Raw genomic sequence first — 21,897 nt, forward strand, 5'->3', positions numbered from 1 at the left:
AGAGGCAGGCTAACGGAACCCGGCTAGCGATTGTTGCAAATAGGGTTGCAAAATTCCGGGAATTTTCAAAGTTGGAAACTTTCCATGGGAATTAACGGGAATATATGGGAATTAACAGGAATAAACGGGAATTAATGGGAATAAACTGGGAATTTTTAATATGGCAAGTTAGTCTATAACAGGGAACTTAAATGTAGTGGACAAAAACCCATCTTGCAGTCTAATATTAGTTAAAACAACCTGATTTAATACAATTTTAGTTGAATTTCTACCCTGCACATATGTCAATCATATGCACACAGCAATCGGCATAGGCTGCTAGACATAAAGGAAACCTATGGTGCGTTCATATGCATGGGGAAAAAATGTTCCAACCAATCGGATTTTGTTGTTGAGTGGTGTGATGTATCTTGGGCAGTTCAGTATTGCTAGTTTAGCAAGCTAGTAAACCATAGGCAAAGAATGGGATTCCCGCTAGCATGCTAGCTAGCTTTGTATGCTAAGCTAAGCGAAAATACCAACATACAATTCATATTGCTTATTACGAAACAAAATGTTAATGATTGTATACGAAACAGTTTGTATGAATTACCCAAAATTCCCAGTTAATTCCCATAAATTCCCATTAATTCCCATAATTTCCGTTAATTCCATGAAAGTTTCCAATTTGGAATATTTCCAAAATTCCCCAACTTAACTTCCCATGGTAAGTTTCCGGAAATTTACCGGAAATTTTCCGCCCCTTTGCAACCCTAGTTGCAAACGTGTGTATAATGACAGAGCCGGCGAAGCAGCGAAAACCCTTGACGGAAGATGCAAAGAAAAGGAAAAGAGCTTCAGACCGAGCGAGGGCTCGTACACATATGGACACGTACAGACGCTAAGGGGAGCTTTGTAGAGAAAAAACACTCAAGCTTGCCTGGTGTCCCTTTAATTTATGTTTGTAGACTGCCCATGTAACGGATGTCAATACTATGAAATGGCCAACATTTACTTGTATGGCAAGAAAAGCAAAACATGCAGCATTATGACCTTTCACTTCCACTTAAAAGGTTAGTCATATAAGGAAAAGTATGTACCGGTACAATATGTTCTGCATGAACTTTTAGACTTTTGAAACAACACTGAAGTCTATGAAAGTAGCTTTTGCTTTCATGGACAGTATACTCTATATAGTATCAGTATAAAACAAACGTGTTGTCCCTATCTGGACACAGAGATGTGTTAAAACAATGCAAGTTGTGTTTTTTTCAACACATTCGTTTTAAGAGTGTATGTCAAGGACCTTTCATGCTCACCATACCTTCAGGAATATGGACATAATTTAAACTGTACTTTATCAAAACACTGTCTATTAAAGTTCAAATGTGGCATGATTTCTATCTACGAAAAAGTCCTTTTCCTTTTTGCTATACACTTTGCATGGCTTGTGTGTATGTGCACCCCATGCGAGTTAGCTTGCTTCCTCAGAGGTAGGTGTGAGAAGTGAGATTCAATTCTAAAAAAAACAATGGACTCTCTGAACCTGTGACCACACTCACGTCACAGTCGACTGAGAATGTGCTGCATTTATTATCTCCCCACATGAGTGAGTATTGCTGACTTACAGCACTGATTCAGACTACGTACTTTCCAATGTCTGATTTCAAAGGCTGTTTTGCACACTAACTCAAATGCAATGTCACACACACCACGAGTTTCCCTTTTCATACACAGGCTTGCGTGCCCAACAACCTTCATCATTGTCATATCCGCCTTGAGAATGAAACCTTTACGTAGATAGAACACAATCATAAGCACTTTTAGTACTTCTCTACATAGACACCCTTACACATTGGCAAACAGGTGATATACTGTAGATACCAGAATATTTCACAAGGGCCCCTGTTCCAAAACTTCAGTCATATTCTACCATTTTCCTCGGCTCAACAGAGGGTGGCAGTGAGAGGGTTAAAGGTGGGATCTGCTGGAACATGCCTCGCTGTCTACAGGGCAAGGTTATTTATAGCCGGCTCTTGCAGGTGTTTGCACCTGGTTTCAGCGCACCTGCTGTTGACAGCCTCCGCTGGTTGTATGTGGCAGGGCAACGCAGCAGCAGGGGTGCTGGCAGGAACAGCGAGGGCCGTGTAATCAACGTCTCGCAGTCACAGCCGAGAGATGCTGCTGTTAATGGTTCTGAATGAGAGGTTCTTTTTCAGAAGAGCTACTGTGGCTATACAGTTCTGTAGTCTGAGTGGATGCAGACCGCAGATTGCATGTTACTAAATCTGTCATAGTCATTTTTATTTTAAATGGAGTAGAATTATTGCCTTACATTAGCTTGCTGTTTGTTGAGATCCGTCATGAATTGTATTATTTCATGATCACCAAATGTTTCCTTTCTTTTACAGTAATGTTGTGGTCAGTTGTCTCCATTCAATTGCACCTGTGATTCAGATTCAGTTCTGGGCACTGCAAATTATTGTTGGAGGGCGATGACGAGTGCTGTTAACCTGATGAAGTGAATGCTTCATAACCTCCATGTTATATGGAAAGGAACTTCCATTGTACATCTGCCCCTGAATGTCTAAACTTCTTGTGTGTGGGAATGCAGAGGCAAAGGTATGTGCTCTTTATGTGTGTGTGTGTGTGTGTGTGTGTGTGTGTGTGTGTGTGTGTGTGGTTTTGATTACCCTGAGGCCCTCACTCTCCTGTCCTGTCAGCACTATGGAACTGTTCAGCCTCAGCGCCATGATAACTGTGTCTATACACATACACACACACACACACACACACACACACACACACACACACACACGCACAAACACACATATTCTCTCGTTCCTTGTTCCTCATTCTCTCTCATCAATCTCTTGCTCTGACTCACACATTGCTACCTTTCCACAGAGGCTTGTTATGGTCTCACACAAAACCGTACAACATGCTCACTGATCAGCACAATACCGAGAATCACACAGTGAAAACTAGAAATTTCTAGGAATAACAGCCTCCACTATCAACATATCTATATCTGGGAGCACTCATCTATCTTTCTCTCTGTTTAGAGTCTCTCTCTCTCTCTCTCTCTCCCTTTTGCATGGTAACTCCCTTTGTTTTTTTCCATCCCCAGAGCTGAAAGAGGACATATGGCAGAGAAAATGAAACCATGGAAGACTAGCTGGAACTGTGTACCTCCTAGTCAGATGAAGAAAGGGAACTGGTGGGAGAGGAGAGGTGACAGGGAGAGAAAAGAGAGAGAGAGAGATAGAGGGGGAGTGTGAGAGAGAGAGAGAGAGAGAGAGAGAGAGAGAGGGAGTGAGAAGAGGAATGTGGGAGGGTGAGGCGAGGACTGTGGTCTCCCGTGACGAGCCAAGGCAACAAGCCTGTCATAGCCTGGCCTTTAGGCTGCGCAATGTCACATCTGAGGAGCAGGAGGCGGGAGGCAGCACACTGTCATACTGAAGGAGGGTTCTTTCCAGGTCTGTCTCTCTCTCTCTCACACACACACACACACTTTTCACATATATTTCCTTGCTAACACCTCATAATTTCTTTTTTTTTGTAATCAACTGTTTATTGAGTTATATAAACGGGGCAATACGGTTACATGAAATAATAAAATGATACATGATATATAAAAGCATACACCTAATCGTGTTAAAAAGAAGAGATTAAAAATGCAAAATGATAAAACAAATATTTACAGAGAAAGAGAAAAAAGAGCACTCAACAGCAACATATATTTTATACAATGAAGCAACTCATCACACAAGAGGTATGAGATCTTTGACCCTGCATATTAATGCCTCCTATTTATGTAGGGTGGATACCTTGGCCCTTTTTACGCGAGCCATATGATATTCTAAATTGACAATATCATCTACATAACTTAGCCAAAAACATTTGAATGGTATACAAGGGTTGATCCATAATTGTAAAACAACTTTTTTTAGATGCTGTGAAACCTGCCATTAGCATTTTCTTTTGGATTATAGAATAGCCTATTCAAGGTCCGAATCATCATTTAAAAGGCAAATGTGTGGTGTTCTGGGGATATTAAGATCCAGAAGCTTTGACAATTTCCTCCACTACAAACATCCATAGCTCTGCAATTGTGGGACATTCCCAAAACATATGTAAAAATGTGCCAGTTAAGACATTACAAATGTTGCAAGTTGAGCTAGGAACCCGTTTCATTTTAAATCTGTGTGGAGTTGCATATGCTCTATGTATAGTTTTGTAGTGGATCAGATGGTGAGCTACAGTACATTTTTGGAACACTGAGATAAATTGAGCCAAATTGTCTCCCAGTCTAGGTCCTGATTGAATGTGGAGTTCCCTATCCCAAAGTCTCTCTCTATGGATAGACATTTGGCAGAGTTATCTAATAAGGCAGTGTAGATAAAAGAGACTCTGCCTTTCAAGCAGTTAGAAGGTTTAACCCATTCTAACATTGGATGGGATCTTGGTGGTCGGTCCCACAGTACCCCATATGCAGAACGTAACTGAAGAAAGACAAAATATGACGAAGCAGGTAAGTTGAATGAGTTTTGGAGATTCTGATATGAACGTAGGCCATTATCATCATATAAATCATTGAATACATTTATGCCTTGGGAGGACCACAATGGATTTTGAAATGGCTTGCCACCTGTCAAGAATTTAAAGTTGTGCCAGAGAGGTGTCTGTGCGCTGGTGGAGAGTTGAATATTCATGCATTTCCCTGCCTGTTACCAAATATTCAAAGAATGCGTAATTATACAACCCAACCTTAACTTCTGGTTGGTTCGACCAAGTCCAGTAAAAAGCAAATCCTGTAATCTATGAGGCTTCACCAAAGCATCTTCAATAGATCTCCAAGGTACTTTTGACTCTGGGTCAATCCAAACATGTAAAGCTCTGATTTGAAATGCCCAATGATAGAACTGTAAGTTTGGTAGGGCAAGGCCCCCCAAGTAGTTTAGGACGCTGTAATGTAGTTAGCTTTATTCTTGGGCGTTTACCACTCCAAAGAAATTGAGAGATCGCAGAGTGAATAACTTATTCCATCTGTGAATATCAGACTGGACAGTTTTCATGACCTTGACAAAGTTTTCCTTCACAATTTGTGTGATTGTTGGGCGAATTTGAATGCCTAAATAAGTGAAAGAATCCTTGATAGGGATTAAGGGTGTCACGATTTCGAAATCATCTCAATCTCGAACTTTGAATTTAAAAGTAGAATCGACGATGCAGCCACACCACACCCCCAATGTCACATCACATCCAGCATGTATGCCAAGACGCACAAACGCACGTGCAGCATCAGCACTCCTCTAATTTTAGGCTGCAGCCAATTAAAATATAGGCTACACATCAACCTACCGAAATCAAATCACCGGTGTGGAAGTACTCGTTCATTCACGTCAATTAAAACTAACTTACCCTACTCAACTTACCAAGTGAAAAGATGATCTAGTTACAGTCCAAAGTTACTTTAAGGCTTAAAATGCACATTGATAAGTATCCATGAACACTAACCTTGGGTCTCTTCGAAGTGTGCTGAAATGATCAAATTATAATTCTGTGTTGTTTCATTTCACTATGTTCACGTCTCTGTTTTAGCCTAATGTTGGTTCTGTTTACATTACAACCTCGCGGTTGGAACGGTTTCAAAATAAAAGCCCCCTGAATCAGAAAAGGAAAAGGCCAAAAAGAGTAACATATAAGGAATGGATTAATAGTAATGTTGAAAAAAAGATCGAAAATCGAATCGTGACTTTAAAATCGGGGAGGATTTGGAGATTTGGAGGATTTGGAGAATCGTGACATCCCTAATAGGGATGTATGGGAACACCTCATAATTTCTTGTCTGCTCTCTCTCTTTCCACATTTCCCTTTGCTTATACCATTTGTCTCTCTCCTCTCATTTATTCTCTATATAAAACATCCTGTCTCTCTTCCCCTCGCCCTTCTTCGCATCATTATCAGTTGGACTCTGAACTCTCTCTCTCTCTCTCTTTTTCCTCTCTTTCTCTCTCTCCATTTCCTTTACTGTCTCTCTCACTCTGTCTGCCTACCGCTATGGTATAGTGAAGCCAGTCTCTCAGCAGGTACTATCAAGGGTTCCCACTCATCTTAATTGAAGAACTGGCCCCCACCGGTCATTGCTAATTTTAGCTCGAAGCGATTGGGTACAGCTGGACAGATCCCGACCACTGTCCAAGGTCACCCTGAGATGTATGACTACTAGACATAAATAAGAATGACTTATCATTATTCACACAGCATTGTGGCCAGTTTCTGACCCTATCTAGCGTAGCTCATTCATTATCACCGCTACGCGTGTTGTCATTGAATATTATTATATGCATTGATATATCCATTGATATGCATTTGAATACTCTGAATGGTGAAGTCTGTTTGATATTGATACTAGCAAGAGTAAATGGCACCGAGGCAGAACAAGACAGATGGAAGGCTGGAGCTCTCTAGGGTAGTGGGAGGTGATTTGTCTGGTCAGGCACAGCTCAGGACAGCCATGGAGCAGAATGACCAGTGCTCCGAGGATCCTGTGGGCACGGTAAGAGTAGACAGGAACAGATGCTCCGGTAAGCTCCCACAGGGCCAAGCCACTACATCACATGGTCCGCCCCTGTGCTACCCCTTAACTCTGCTGGTCAAATCTCCATTAGCGCCAGGCTGTGAGAGGGCTGCATTGTAAACGGTGCAGTTTAACATCTTGACAAACTCCTGCAAAAACTTTTCTCTCCACTTCATTCATCTCCATTACAGTACAACACAAAAGAACACTCAAGCACAGACACCAGATTATATCTCATATCTACTGTATCAACTATGATGCATTCACTTGTTTATAGTAGTACACTTAGACGTAGACGTGTGACACAAAGTCAATGCGACACTTGAAAGCATTCCTAGAATGATTCTGAAGGAACATTTATGGTTGCAAATGTTTTCGATTCTTCAATGGTCCTAAAAACTAACCTGATAAGGGGCCATAAGTTCTGATAGAGTTCAGATATTCTAGATAGGAGACCAAACTAGGGTTATTAGGAAGGACAATCATGAGGGACACTTGCATACCATAACAAAAGACCCATTGAAGAAAACTTGGAATTAAAAGCTTCAAGGATACATTGGCAAACAATCAAACATGTGTGTGTGCCCTTTTGTTTTAAAAATGTTCTGTTCTTCCAACTGTCCAACGTCCATACAGACTCACATGGCACATGGACACACTGCTGTACTCAAATTAAGTGTCCTTTCATTGAGAGCACAGCAGACGTCTAAACTGAGATCATGTCTGAGTCATGTCCATAAAGCCTCCGTTGCTCTGCCGCAATCCAGAGCCAAGTGTGCATCAAAGCAACATCAAGGGCAGCGGTCTACCGTGAAATACCAAGTCTGATTAGATGAACAGAGCACGTGACTGTAACACTGATGACAACACCCGCGTTACTGGCGCCAGTGATAACGACGATTGTAATATTAATCCCGATCAAAGACCATCTGCTCCTCGGATGGCGATCCTGTGCCTGAGATTTTAATCCAGTAATGTCTTTAGGTTTATCAGAGTGTAATCTCATTTTTCATCAGCCCCGGAAAAATGTGGGCAGACACAGAGAGAGAGAGAGACGTGGGCAAACAAGCGTGCTTACAAACAGAGACTGCACACATGAAATGCATTCTGGCCTCTGTGTCAAAACAGTGATGCAGGATCACATGTACTTAAAGGCATAATGTCACTTCTGCATGATACATCAATATGTTACCATGGCAAAATCTGACTGTAACTGTCCCTGTTTATTATTTTGTTTTTATCAGGTTTGTATACTGTAGCATCACAGATTCTCTGTCTTTTCTTTATTTCCTGCTGCTTTTCATAAAAACACCTTGGGAAGAAGAGCTTCTTTTTTTCTACAACTGACTGTTTCCTGTCATCAAATCATATAACAATGGGACAAAATCATTGTGATAAACTGTCTAGCTACCGTTCAGCTCCGGAAAACTGTCGTTCCACTATGGCACGATGACAAGTTTAACCAAAAGCCATCATATGTGTAAAGACAGCATGTGTCACTGGTACTGAAAGATACAATTTTACCAAGTTCACCTTGGAACTTCACACAATGTTTATATCCAGAGTGACCTGAAAATACCTTGTCATGAAGAGTCATGGAAAGAAATGACAGCCCCAACTGATAAAACATAAAAAGAAAAACTTCAATCTGATCTGATTCTTAGCCATCCAGTGTAGATAGGAGCAGTGGGGCCTGTAGTGTGTGTGTGTGTGTGTGTGTTGGGGACGGGGGGTGATGAGGAGGAGAGGAGGAGTGACTCAGGGTTGGGGTTTGGTAAAGGGAATGGACGCTCAGCGGGTGAGGGGTCCATGCCAGCCAATGGCATCAGAGCTCGCCATGACATTAAAGTCACTGTTGGCGGCCTGTCTGCTTTGATGACCTGTGACAGAACTCGATGAAACGACCCCGAGTGTGCCAAGGCAGAGGCGGCGGCATCCCGCCACAGGCTAGAGTCACATTAGCCTCTGCCTGTCTTGTCAGACAAGCGCATTTCCATCACATTTCCTCCTGCATTCTCTGCCTCCTTCTTTTACTGACTTTCTGTTCCTTTCGATTCTGTCTCCTTTTCATCCTTTCTCTCTGTCGCACTCACTTTCTTTCTCCTTGAAATAGCTGCCCAGATTTGGCATGGTGGTCCATAATGAGATGTAACACACCAGTGGCCCATGTTCATGTTCTCATGAAAAGGGACTGTTAAGGACAAAACCGCAAATAGAGAAATGCTGAGTGGTGTTTGAAAGATGGACGATGATTAGCTCCAGTCATTGGTCAATGGACAGTCTTGTATCAAAAATGGCAATGGTGTCTCTCTCTCTCTCTCTCGCTCAAATTCAAATGAGCTTCACTGGAATAACAAAAGAGCACTTTGCAGTTTCAAAACATTTCTAATTATGCAAAGAGATTGCATATTGTATAAAGAAAATCTCTCTTTCTCTTTTCCCATCTCTCCCTATCTGTCTCCATGAACCCTTCTTTTTACATATGAAATCGGGTGGTGTTCACTGTCTACTGGGTCTGAATGTAGTGGCCACAGAACAGCCCCAGTCAAGCTGGAGATGGGACAGCAAATTTCCTCTCATAGACACAGCACAGGGAGATGACACATCTATCTTTCACCGTCTCACCCAGAAAGGCTGGGCCTATTATACATAAAGTATAAAACATTTAATATTGGAGCTTCACTGAAGATATGCACAAAAGCATGAAATCAAATCAAGTTTTCCAAGCAATCGGGCACTTGGTATAGCCTGGATACCAGACTCTCTGACTCTGTAGAGAGTCTGGCTTAGATCCATTGGCGATCCGTTTATTTCCTGGTTGGTGGACGCTTGTCTGAAGTTTGAAATCGCTAATGTTTGGTAATGACTAGGGCTGTCAAAATAACTGATTAATTTCGATTAATTAATTTGAGAAAAAATAACTGATTAAAAAAATTAGTGCAGATTAATCGATTCCGTATGACCTTTGACCCCGAGCCGTTCTAGTCAGTAAAAATTAGACTGTAAAATGAAGGAGAGAGAAGAAAATGTGCTGCCTGGATTGGAACATTTACTTTTAAAAAAATGGCCTGATGGTGATAAAAATAAAGTGTTGAAAATAAAGTCCTCTGCAATGTCTGCAGCAAGGAATTTGCATATAACCGGAGTTCATCAACTCTATAGTCACACATCAATGCAAAGAAATAAGTGTTGACATTGAGGGGAGTGTTAATTTATTTTCATTGTGTCCCCTAGGTTATATCTGTGGCCTGAAATGCCTTGTATGTGAAAAAACTTCTTCCCGAAGCACTTTTGAATTTATTTATCAGCATATTAGGTTATATCATAGATTATTATGGCCATTATTTGAACAGTGAAAATAATAATAAAAGAGTTTTTGAACTTTAATGTCACTAATGCTGATTATTCAATGATTAATTTGAATTTAAATATTTAAAATACTTTCACAGCAAAAATTATATATGCGATTAATTTAATTAATCACAGAGTATGTAATTAATTAGATTATTTTTTTTAATCGATTGACAGCCCTAGTATGTTAACCACAGGAGACACAACGATAGGCTTGCAATTTAAACGTAATCACTCTCAGGAATGCCCTCTGTTCGCTGGTTGTTTCGGAGACAAGTTGCCGAAGTAAGCAAAGTGAACAAGAGCTATTCCAGACGGAGTACTATAGGGAAATGTAAATGAGCGGAAGTACGTAGACAGGCGGACTCAGGCTACACTTGGTAGGCTATGTATGGCACATTGCACATAATAATAACACAAGATATGATACTACAGGATAAGATGTAACGTACATTTAATCTTATCGCAGCTGCTGTACAGTCACACTGTAATGCGTTTACATGTTCTGTTTGCCGGTTTGAATTAGTTTGGTCTAAAGTTAAGGGGGGGCATACAAATGGACTGTGCTTTTGAGAAACAGGGCCTAGCAAGAGGACCATAGACTTGTGAAGGTAACATTCAACAAGATCCATCCCTACTGGCCTCTGAAGGTATGATACCTCTAGTGTGGTCTGATGGGACTACCCAGCCTCCATCTCACTGAGCTCTTCCCAGTAATGAGCGTCAGAGCGAACACCCTCTTGTGTGCGCACTTGCGCCTCCCTGCTCGTCTACGAGAACAAACCTCCATGGCCAGGGATTCTGTTTTAATTGGCCGATTTTTCCAGACGATTTTTCTCCCTTAGGACAGGACTAAGAGCTGGATGCTGAAGGGGAGGCGTGTGTGAGATGAACAGTGAGCTCTCTGGCCTGTGTAATAAGCAGACGGCAGGAGCACCAGCTACCCCAGAATCCAGCAGGCCAAGGGTTCTCACATTCATATTATACTGCTTTATGTCATACACAATATAGCACATTTAGATACCTACTTATACATATACAAACACAGAGAGCACATTCTAATTTTAGAAGATAAGCCTAAATTTGATCATACAAAATATTCAAAGAAATGAGCATACAGTTTATCCTGTAAATACAGACATACTGCTAACCAACCATAGATGGAAAATGTTTATGGATTACAGTAACATGTGCGCAAAGCCAAGCAGATCTTAAGTTGAAACATCTAGAAAATGATAAATGATTAAGCACATTAAACTTAGAAAATGACTGCACCACTACAAAGTTTACTGATACTTAGGCAATTTAACTGCTGATTAACATTATACAGAAAATGGCCATTTATACAACAACCCATTCAGAGCCAAGAATGTTGTCAAGGGACACAACACAACAGTCCAATTATGTGTGAGTCAGCTTCAAGATGGTACATGGCAGACAGTAGTAACCAGGCCAGTAAACACCAGCAATTCCCACCAAGAGAGTCAGGTCAATAACCCTCAGGATTTTCCATGCTCCAACAATGATTAAATTCCTCTCTCTCTCTCTCTCTCTCTCTCTCTCTCTCTCTCTCTCTCTCTCTCTCTCTCTCTTTCTTTATTTAGTGACAGATACACAAAATGTCCACTGACTGAATCTTGTGACCTTTTGCTCCCTTAATCATATGAGAGCATGTGTTCCCCTCTCTAGCCCCATTTGAACTACTACACAATAGCCCTGCAGGTACTGTACTGTGTGTATGCTCCAGGTGCCTGTGAGATGGATGAGTTGGCACTGGATACAGCTAACACACTGAGGTGGACTTAACTAGCCAGTTGAGACATCACACTTGGGAAGGAGCCTATCCATCTTGAGGAGGGTGGGGTCTGCATCGGTATTGCCAGGCTGAAATGAAGATGGCCTCAGGCAGCTGTATGTCTTTCATTATTTATTCATTATTTGTATTGACTGCTAGTTTATCTAGGATGGAGCTGGAGACGCACTGCTGGAGGGCAGCATATTAGCGAATGTCTTTTTTTGTTTTGTCCTGTTTTTTTTCTTTACAAATTCAGCTTTGTGTTTGTGGTTGTCTTGGTGTGTGTGTGTGTGTGTGTGTGTTTACATCCAAAAACCAGTTGGGGGGAAAAATCAAACAAGAATTCAAACAGCCCCAGACAAAGCACGAGACAGGTTGAGAGGTGAAGCACAGGCTGACAACAAACACCCTGACAAAGATCATGCTGTGTGCAAGAATTACTATACCAAAAACCTTTAGACTTTTGAACTGTCATATTTATGTATTTAATATGGTTATGGTTACGGTTACGCTTTTGTCCAAAGCAACATAAAAATACAAAACAATAATAGCACACCAAGTGCATACTTAGATTATCTAAAGTTGCCCTTGCAACATTTGAAACATGTCTACGATCACTGAGAAGAGAGGAAAACATTATCCAAGATCTAGTTAGCCCTAGCAGACCTTGCAGAGATAAATATGCTTAATAAGGCATTGAAGGCATGAATATGGCATTTGCCTTGGATGGAAATGGTTCTTGGTTTGGCAAAAAACATAACAGACCTGTATGATAGGCTTGTAACAAATTGCAGGGATGTTTTGATGATACCTCTGCACACCAATGCATGGCAGACTTTTACAGAATTAACCATCGCTAATCCTAGTCAAGTTTTGTAATAGGAGGCAGCAATATTACTATCGTATAGGCTACTGTAAATCTAGTTACAGATAAATAAAATAATTACATTTTGACATTTGGCAAAAGCTATAAAGCCCTGTTTTCAGCAGAATCTATCAATTAATCGATCACTTGCAATCGTTCACTCAGTTCAGCCTGAGTTGGACTTCTTACAGACATACCCAGACTACCATTCACGCAGTGATGGAGTGAACAAGTTCAAAAAATTAATCAGCGGGGGCTTCTCGCGCTGCAATGGAACAGCGCGGGAAGTTATTTTTAGAAGCAGCATCCCCTCTCCAGCTGTGACGAGCTGCACTTGCGCAAGCTGACGGCGGGTAAACATCAGGTATGGTGTGGGGTAAATCACTGTTTTACACGAGCAACACGGCACAACTTATCTGTTATGGCTCTGTCGCAAGTACGCGACTGGTCTTAAACGTACAGACAATGGGCTATACAACTTAAGCCTCTGGTGAATGCACACTCAAATATGACAGGCAGTGAATGAAACAGGCAAAGATGTTCAGCGAAGTCAACAATGGGTAACCAGTGGAGTGTGGATCATCAGGCCATCGAAGGCAAACAATTAGCTCGGCATCAATAGCTTTAGGTCATACAGCGCTTACCTGAAGTCGAGGGCCGAGTGTTCCTTGAACCCATAGAACCCTGTGGATAGGGTCAGGAGCCATCGCGGAATAAAATTACCGTTCTGGCACTCTAGGTAGGGCGCCGACCATTTAATATGAGATCTGTCAGAAACAAAACTCTCGCCTCTGCGAACAGAGGCGTCCAACGACTCGATATCTTGAGTCAGAATCCGTTTGTGGAAGTGGCTCTTCTTCTTGGCTTTAACACCATGAAACCATTGGGTTTCAGGCGTTTTATTCCTCACGAGATGCTCTGCGGAGCCTGAGAGATCCTTGAGGACTATTTCACCGTCCTCCCTCGTCGCCTGCAGGAAGACTGCGGGCCCAGGGACCGTGGAGTCGGTATTGAACGTAACCACGGCTCGGTGAATCTTTGAGTCCCCCTCCAGAACGCTCCTTATCAAAGCATAATACCACTCTGTGTCTTGACCGAGACTTTGCTCTCGCGACCTGTTGGTCTGTAAGACCATGTTCAAGAAGTTGGTTGCATGCATCACCGTGTCCAAAACTGTGTGCATGGACTCGTGCGTGGACCTGGTGGAGTGGGCACCAAGCTCATACCTATGTGAGCAGTTCACAAGCTTTAAGGTGGAGGAGTCCCCTGTGTGCAGAAACGCGTTGACCACCCGCGGTAAAGGTTCATCTGTTTTCTGGTCAATCAGAGGGCGCTCCGTGACAGTTTTGAACGGGTGAGCCTTACGGAGATGCGCTCGCTGGTTGCTGTAGATGTCTCTTTCTCGATCCGCGTTCCACTCCCCATGCCTATAATTTGATCCAATGACAAATCCTACTTGCAAGAGTAATGACAGGCGAAGTATAGCCATAGCCACCCTTAAGACTTATGTCCACTGATATTGTGCTACTCGGTTTAGGCTCACCAGATGAGCGAGGATGCACGCAAGGGAGCCAGTCGTTTCTCAATCAACAACACATTGTCACCTGTAGATGTTGAAGCTTTTCACCAGCCCGCCCGTGAATCTTAAATTCAAGGCTGTCTGAAATCCCAGGAGTGCAGTCTTTCCTGTTTTCTTTTCTTATAACGGCTGTTGCATTTACCTTGTTTGAGTACGTTGCACTGTTCTGTCAGATCCTATTTGATGGCAAACCAATCCGTTCTGAGGAAGAAGGCGACCTGATGGTTCTTGGTATTCTTTCACGGCGATGTGCGACAGACAACAGACAAAATTAGAAAGGGGAAGGGGGGTGAAAATCTCAATTATCCGAATCAGAGCGGAGTCAGAGCTTCACACTTGGGGGTGACAAAACACACTCCGCCCTCTTCTGTCCATAACAAGCGGCGGTTAGGCGCAAGAACGTCAGAGACCATTTGCTTTCCAATCTCGTCTCCTTCATTATCTTATAGGGTTCTTAAAGGACCCTTGATCCGCGTATGGTCGCTGCTCCTGTCACTCATCGCAACAGAGGCGGGTTAGGTGGAGTCGCGAGAGAGCTGTCCAGTTCTGACGGCAAAGCCTGCAGAAAAACACCCACGGAGACACATACGCACGGAATCCTGCTTTCTGGCGATAAAACAGAGAAAGAGGGGGAAACCCAGTGATTTATGACGATGATTTATGATTCAGCCCACGTTTCAGCGTCATTTCTATTTAACTATTCAGATTATGTTTTATTACCTGCACAATCAGTAATGGATTAGGAGCAAATATAAGTATACTATTTAGAAATGGTAAATCACTGAAAAGATAAGAGGCCACATGGAAGTAGCCAACCATTCGCAAGTATGATGACACATGCCTTTAAACAGCGTGGCGCTCATTCTATTATAACAGAATTTCAATAGCAATGCTATTTTTGTGTCTATATAGCCTACTACAGCCTTCAGGCGACAGAAAAGTTCATATTTCGTAAGTGATCATGGCATAAGGCGTTTATTGTGCACGAACATGTATTCTGTCTGATCTTTTACATGAGACGCCCGCACTCATCGCATCGTTTACCGCACACGCCTAGTTGCAAGACTGGCACAATATGAACTACATATTTCTCCCACATAAGGAACTGGCGTGGGCTGACACGCCGTGTACGAGCAATTGAAAACCCTAAAAAACGCAGTAAACACGAACAAAACGGAGCGATTAGAGAAATAGGACGCGTGGTAGGGCTCAGCGCAGAGCCCATTGAAAGTTGTGAATCATGGTGCAATGACTCATCCCATCATGACAGCTTAATCAATTGGTTTCCATATGTAAGCAATGCAACAAGAAGCACATCTGATTCAATTTCTCCCCAAATGTTGCATTTATGAAGGAATGTTTGAAATAAGGGGTCCTGGTACATTTTTAAATTAAGCTCACTCAATATTAATAAACATTTATTAAAATTGCATAGCAACAATATTACTTTGTTTTGAAATGTGGCATAAAGAGCTGTGGGACTGTTTTTCTTTCTCTTTTTTATGAATTTGAACATAAGCTCCACGCTATAATCAGCGCATTGTACTTAACAAAATGTCCTCAACCCACAAGTGGAGTGATAGAATTAAATGTGGAGCTAAGCTAAGATGGAATTTATGTTCAACTGATACAACCGGCTGCTGGTCTCAAAATTAACTAAAACATTTGGGTTTATCTGTGACATTCCATAGTCATAAGTAATGAATTTGTTAAGGGGAAACAAATCATGTTATCCATAAGATCACAATTGCAGTTGTAGTGCAAGTGCAAGCTCCCTCCGATGTTTTCCTGTGCCTGGTGTATGCTTGGGGTCAGCTCATAGGGAATGGACTGTGACCACAGTCTCCATCTCATAAACCTCATAAATAAAGAGCGATGAGGCCTGCAGGAAACCATTTAATGTTGCCTATTATCCCTCTGTTTCACGAAACATTACCTAAAGAAGTGCAATATCCGAGCACTTGCTTTATGCAACAGAACAAATACATGCACAGAGAACACAAATATGCTCAGAATCAGTGTTTAGGAATCAGGAGACATTTTGAGCAAAGCAGTTTAACTGTGTTTACCATGTAAACATGCCACCAGAAATGGCCTCCCTGGCATGAAAATGAAGGTTTATATGTCACAAATCACAACTGAGGTTGAGGTAGGACCAAAAAGTACAACAAAATGGCAGCTTCCATTATTTACTTACAACACGCAAAACAACTCAGAGGAGCAAAGCGATCTACAGTACATGAACCTCAGGCATGAACTGGCTGAATAGTTTTCTTCTTTTTTTTCTCTTTCACTCTCTCTCTCTCTTTCTCTATCTCTCTCTCTCTTTCTCTCTCTCTCTCTCTCTCTCTCTCTCTCTCACACACACACACATACACAAAGAGAACCACACTCATATTTATGCATGGTTCCACAAATACTTACACACAGTCACATACACAGTATTAGGCATGGAGTCACAGCTTGTGGGCACGACTCCTCGGCTTCGCGGTAGAGGCCAGGGGAAGACAGGCGTGACGGGGGTGACAGGTCGGCTGGCCGATCACTCACAGGCAGCTGTGATGGGCCCAAGTAAGCCCACCACTCTCAAAGCACTGCCCATCAACCAGAGGCTCTCTACTCTAGTCAGGAGTGATTTAGCCCTAACTGACAGAAATCTGCAGGAATGACAATCAGAGAACAAGCCCCATTGTAACATGTTTATCTCTACAAGGATTAGACAGATAACCCTTTATTAAGACACACACAGTAGAGGTCATCAGTCATAAACATTTTTGTGAAGTATTTACAGACATTTCAGTTTTGCTTAATTATACTCTCGTCAACACTACATTACATATCAATAAGAATACAGGAAAGTTATCCACTGTAATATGTAGTGACACAATGCATACCATACACTGATTTTTCTACACCATATGAAACACTTAAATATTCCAAGAATGTGTGCTGTAGGCAGTAAGGAGAGATATTCCTGATAAATTTGTTATGTGCTTATTGTGTACACGCATTGCTTATTTTCTGTCTCAAATACTTTATTCTCATAAATGATGGCCTTCTGGTCTAATTTAACATTATACTCAAAATCATAAGATTTCTTGTCTTTGTTATTGTAGTTGAAAGAAAACATGGTCAAGAACACGGGAATAAACATCAGGCCATGAACCAACCCAAGAACCATGACTAGGAACATTATCTTGAAAAGGGTCCGGTAAATGTAGTTCTTTGAAGTGGCCAAAGCGATCACCCCTATTATGGTGGATAGGGCCCCTTGTAAAACAGGATAGCCCAGGTGAAAGACTGCGTCAATGGCTTTCTCATCGGCCGACGGTTTCTCACTGGACACAAACGCATAGGAGATGTGAGCAGAGAAGTCCACGGTGAAGCCGACGCACACAACCAGGATTATCATAGATATGGTGTCCAGGTTGACATCCCATAATGCCATGAAGCCTGTCACCCCGGTGATGACTGAACCAATGGAGAGGGTCACCCAGAGAGAGCATACTGGGTTTGGGATCAGGACAAGAGACACCATGAGCATCACTACAGCTGTAAACCCGATGCTCTGGATAGTACTACTTTCCAAGATGTCATACTGGTCATAGAAGATGAACGCAGGATGGAAAACCAATATGTCTGCGACGGTGCACTTTTTAGCCATCTCCCTGAGCTCGTTAAACATCTTGATCTCCATTGTAGCATTGGTAATGTCCACTGTCTGGACGAAGAAGCGTGAGGCATAGATCTTCCCATCTGTTATGTTCACATCGAGGCTGAGCTCGGGTGCAAAGGAGAAAAACGTCGACAGGTTGGACATGAAGATAGTCTGGTTGTTCAAGCTGAAGTGCATGAGCCAGGAAAACTCCTCGTAGATGTCGAGCCACGACATGCGGACATCCTCACTGACGAAGCTCAACTCTGTGAACCTGTTCACACAGGACCTCAGGGCCGCCCGGTCCTTCTCCTCCCAGTATGGGTACTCCCCTCCCACCGTCACCATGACAGTTGGTCCATACCTGGAAAAGTACCTCCTCTCGTCTGCATAGTACTCGTTCACATAGGAGTCATCTGCAGCCAGATTGCTCATGTTGATTCCTTCCTGAAGCTGGAAGCAGCCGTAGACAGCCAGGGTCGCATAACCCACATAGAGCAGCACTACACCTAATTTTGACCACCGTTTGGTCAGGAAGGGGCCATAGTGCCTCTTGAAGAAGCTGTTGATGGGCTGCTCCCTCTCAGAGCCCTGTTTGGCATTGTAGTGACCCCCCACGCAGCAGAGAGAGTAACACCTGGAGCTGTCCTCGGGCATCTCACTCGGGATCTGCACACAGGTCAGCCAGTGGCCATTTCTGCGTTCTCTCCTGCCGTTGAGAGCCAAGAAGGCTCCGAAGAAGGTGATGTTGTAGACGTAGCACAGAAAGATGGCGGTGCTGGTGTACAGGCAAAAGTACTGGACAGATGGAAAGTCTGTCATGAGGCCGATGTAGAAGCCAAGGATGTCCGTCACAGTGGTTATGGTGATGGACATGGCTGCTTCTTTGTAGGTGTCCGCCATGCGCTTCTCAACGGGATCTTTGACGCTGGTCTGTTGCCAGTTTGAGACCATTATGAACATGTCATCAACACCAATCCCTACAAAATAGAAATGAGAGAGGATTTTTATTATTTATATTTTATTGTAAATGTGAAATATCTGAAACAATTATCCGACACTGAGGGAATACGTTCAAATGGTGGTTGGTTCAAATATTGTACACTGTGAAGTGTGGATTCCAGCTCCATCACCTTTGGCTCTGATAAGAAAACCAAACAAAAAAGGTTTTACTTTTCTCTATTCAGTAGCTCCTGTGACCTATGGAATTCTATGTCTGTTTGTTCTACTTTGTGCATTTCTTATAACTTTACCATATGATTTGATTGGCACATGATCTCTGGGAGCGTCATTTTATACACACTTCATTCTGAGGAGTAAAAGGACTGCTGAACTAATGCCTAAATTTATTGACAGCCTGTCTTTCTCACACTAGCAAGTGAGTGAAAATAATTTGCATAAATTGAATAAAGACTTTAGCATTATCAGCCAACCATAAAGCCAAAAGCGATTAACAGGCTCCAGTCAAAATTTGAAATTAGAAGCATGAGAATGTTTTTGACTTCAGTCCAAACTTCAAAGACTTCATAAGAAGACAGCTTCTTTAAAGTGTTCTGCAAAACACAGAATAGGATGTTCCTTTTTAACATTGTCTTGCGTGTACAGTTATACATAGAAAGTCAGAAAATGTGACAAAGAATGACATTAAAGGTCCACTGTGATTCTGAATTGTATTAAATTCAAGTACAAGTATAAGTATAAGTATATATACTCTTTTGATCCTGTGAGGATTTTTCCCAATCCGTGAGTTAGTGAAACACACTCAGCACACAGTGAGGAGAAGCACACATTAACCCCGGCGCCTGCAACAACAGCGGCGCTCGGGGAGCAGTGAGGGGTTAGGTGCCTTGCTCAAGGGCACTTCAGCCGTGCCTACTGGTCAGGGTTCAAACCCTCCGGTTACAAGTCTGAAGCGCTAACCAGTAGGCCACGGCTGCCCCCTAAATTCAGTATGTTACTCTTATTACTAACAATAGCTGCTTGTTTTAAATTCGTTCAAGGTAATCCAAAAACATTATTTGTCTTAACTATTGATATTAAAGTGGCAGTCTTCAGTGTTTGCACACGGGTTGGAGAAGTGATAAATGGAAACTATTGCAAATGTCAAACGTCTTACCCAGTATGAGGAAAGGAGCATTAACAACGGTTATGACGAAGGGGACCCCGATGTAGAGCATGAGGCCGAAACTGGAGATCACGGCCAGTCCAGCAGAGAGCACCCCAACAAAGGCCACCCACACCTTATTCCTCACATTGTCAAATCTGCAACAAAACACGCAACACAGGTGGGAAAAAATAAGTATGATGCATTTTGTGCAGCTGCATAGCAAATGTACCTTGTTTCTATGACGTATGGATACGTCACAGAATGTGATACAAGCTATTCCACGGTCACTGAATAATTTCCTCTGACCTTGAATCATGTATGCAGATATATGTGTGAATGGCATCGCTACTTTATCCATCTATATGGACTCCTTTATAAAGAACTGTGTCATTACTAATTAACATAAATGTCACACTATCCACCCCGGTTGTTGTTCCAGGGAAGAAAATGGGTCACATGAAAATGGAAATGTGAAGAGTATTATGCAGCATTATAATTACTTGACCTTTCAACCGTGCTGGAAAATTACACTGGTGAAATCTATTCTCACTTTGGATTTGTGATAGTCTGGGATAGAAACAATCACACTGTTTTCTCACCTTAAGCAGGAGATGACAGAGAAGGAGATGACTAGTGAATAAGTAATGGAAAACAGAGGTATGCCATCTGGTGTGTGCTTTTCAAACTCCTCTTGCCTGGACAAGGAAGTGAATAGAGACACCTATGGAAAAAGAAACACTGATGAAATACTTGTCTGAAATAAAATGTTCTGGTTGGACTTTCCTTCTGATCAGAAATTCTCTGATAAGGAAGCTCATTTGAAATCTGCATGATTCAATAACTTTAAGTATTGAATATTGATTACTCTTGTAAATAATTAATTAATTCCATTCCAACTTCACTAAAATCCCATACCTTAATTTCACTATAGCTGTGTTCAGATAGCATTAACCTTTGGAACTGCTTCAGCCACAAATTAGAGTTTCCAACATCTTCTAAGAAGTAGAACAGTCTTACAGCCTGGGCACTCTGAATCAGGCCCTCTGATAGGTTCACTCCCCCAACTGTAAACCCAAGAAATTCCGGTCTGCCTTTAAGTTCATGCAGTGGAAAATTGATCTTCGCATGCTCAATTTTCTGGGGGTCATAATCAATGATGTTTAATATGACATCTGGTATACACTTGTCTTTCATTTTGGCACACAGGTTTTCATATCTGAAATGCCTGTCATTTGAAGACACAGAGATATTTTTCACTTTGCTGTCCAGATGAATGATATCTTGAAATGCGGCCTCTGTAAATATGTTGCTGTCGTTTATTGATGATAAGATGACTGATGCATAATTCCCCTCAGTGTACAGCCTCTGGACAGAGAACATGGAGTCGTCATGTGGAAAGTTGTCTCTGACAAATCTCCTGGCCTCCTTTGACCATCCACTAGTGGGTGTGAATTGCCGTTCGATGTCGTTGTCCTCATGGTCCTCCAGAAAGTAAAATCCTCCTCCAAGACAGGCTGAGACAAGCAAAGGAATGATCATGAAACAAACGGGGTGCGCTCCAACCAGATACCCAAGTTTTTCAAACAGTAAAGCAAGAGGTTTCTGGACACAGTCTGTTCGATAGCCCGGTGTCATGTTGTCTCAAAAGTCTGGAAAGTGTCATTCCATGTGTCCTTAACGCTTTCATGTAAGGCATAGTTGAGCATTTACGGTTGGTGTTTTATTTATGTGTCCCAACATGTCCCCTTGGTCCTCCCACCAGTTCTTTATCACCACACAGAAAATGAATCAGGAAAATGAACACGAACCAGGAGAGGGATAAGACTTAATACGTTACTCAGTATGAAAACACAGAGATTTTATTCAGATTTCCCTGATGTCAAACAATGTTTATTTACACATTTTGATATTGCTGTGTCCCATTTTCCATAGCAGAGGAGTGAAAAAAGAAAATGAAAGCATACTGAAATTGTATGTATGAAA

General features: G+C 42.1%; 2 protein-coding genes across 3 annotated transcripts in view; both read right to left on the reverse strand.

The window, feature by feature from the left end:
* Positions 1–14,551, reverse strand: part of gpr158a (G protein-coupled receptor 158a) — a 77,330-nt gene extending 62,779 nt beyond the window's left edge. For both annotated transcript variants that reach the window (XM_048266697.1, XM_048266696.1), the window contains exon 1: positions 13,218–14,551. In XM_048266697.1, coding sequence (XP_048122654.1) covers positions 13,218–14,062 — 845 coding nt within the window. In that variant the 5' untranslated portion in view covers positions 14,063–14,551. The remainder of the gene's footprint in view (positions 1–13,217) is intronic.
* A 2,551-nt stretch (positions 14,552–17,102) lies between these two features.
* LOC125309153 (patched domain-containing protein 3-like) lies at positions 17,103–21,549 on the reverse strand. Its single transcript, XM_048265882.1, has 4 exons — positions 20,830–21,549; positions 20,514–20,635; positions 19,924–20,069; positions 17,103–18,787 (listed from the first exon to the last, which is right to left on the reverse strand). The coding sequence occupies exons 1-4, from the start codon at positions 21,547–21,549 to the stop codon at positions 17,139–17,141; spliced, it is 2,637 nt and encodes an 878-aa protein (XP_048121839.1). The 3' UTR covers positions 17,103–17,138.
* Positions 21,550–21,897: the final 348 nt, after the last annotated feature.

Source organism: Alosa alosa, chromosome 16 (genome assembly GCF_017589495.1).
Source record: "Alosa alosa isolate M-15738 ecotype Scorff River chromosome 16, AALO_Geno_1.1, whole genome shotgun sequence".
Lineage (NCBI taxonomy): Eukaryota > Metazoa > Chordata > Actinopteri > Clupeiformes > Clupeidae > Alosa > Alosa alosa.

Bases quoted from the DNA above. Each gene is read 5' to 3' on its own strand.
- LOC125309153 (XM_048265882.1), bottom strand. From the start codon at position 21,549: ATGACACCGGGCTATCGAACAGACTGTGTCCAGAAACCTCTTGCTTTA. The intron at 20,636-20,829 runs GTATGGGATTTT...CTTTTTCCATAG, and splicing joins ACAGCTATAGTGAAATTAAG to GTGTCTCTATTCACTTCCTT. The intron at 18,788-19,923 runs GTAAGACGTTTG...TCTATTTTGTAG, and splicing joins TGCTCCTTTCCTCATACTGG to GGATTGGTGTTGATGACATG.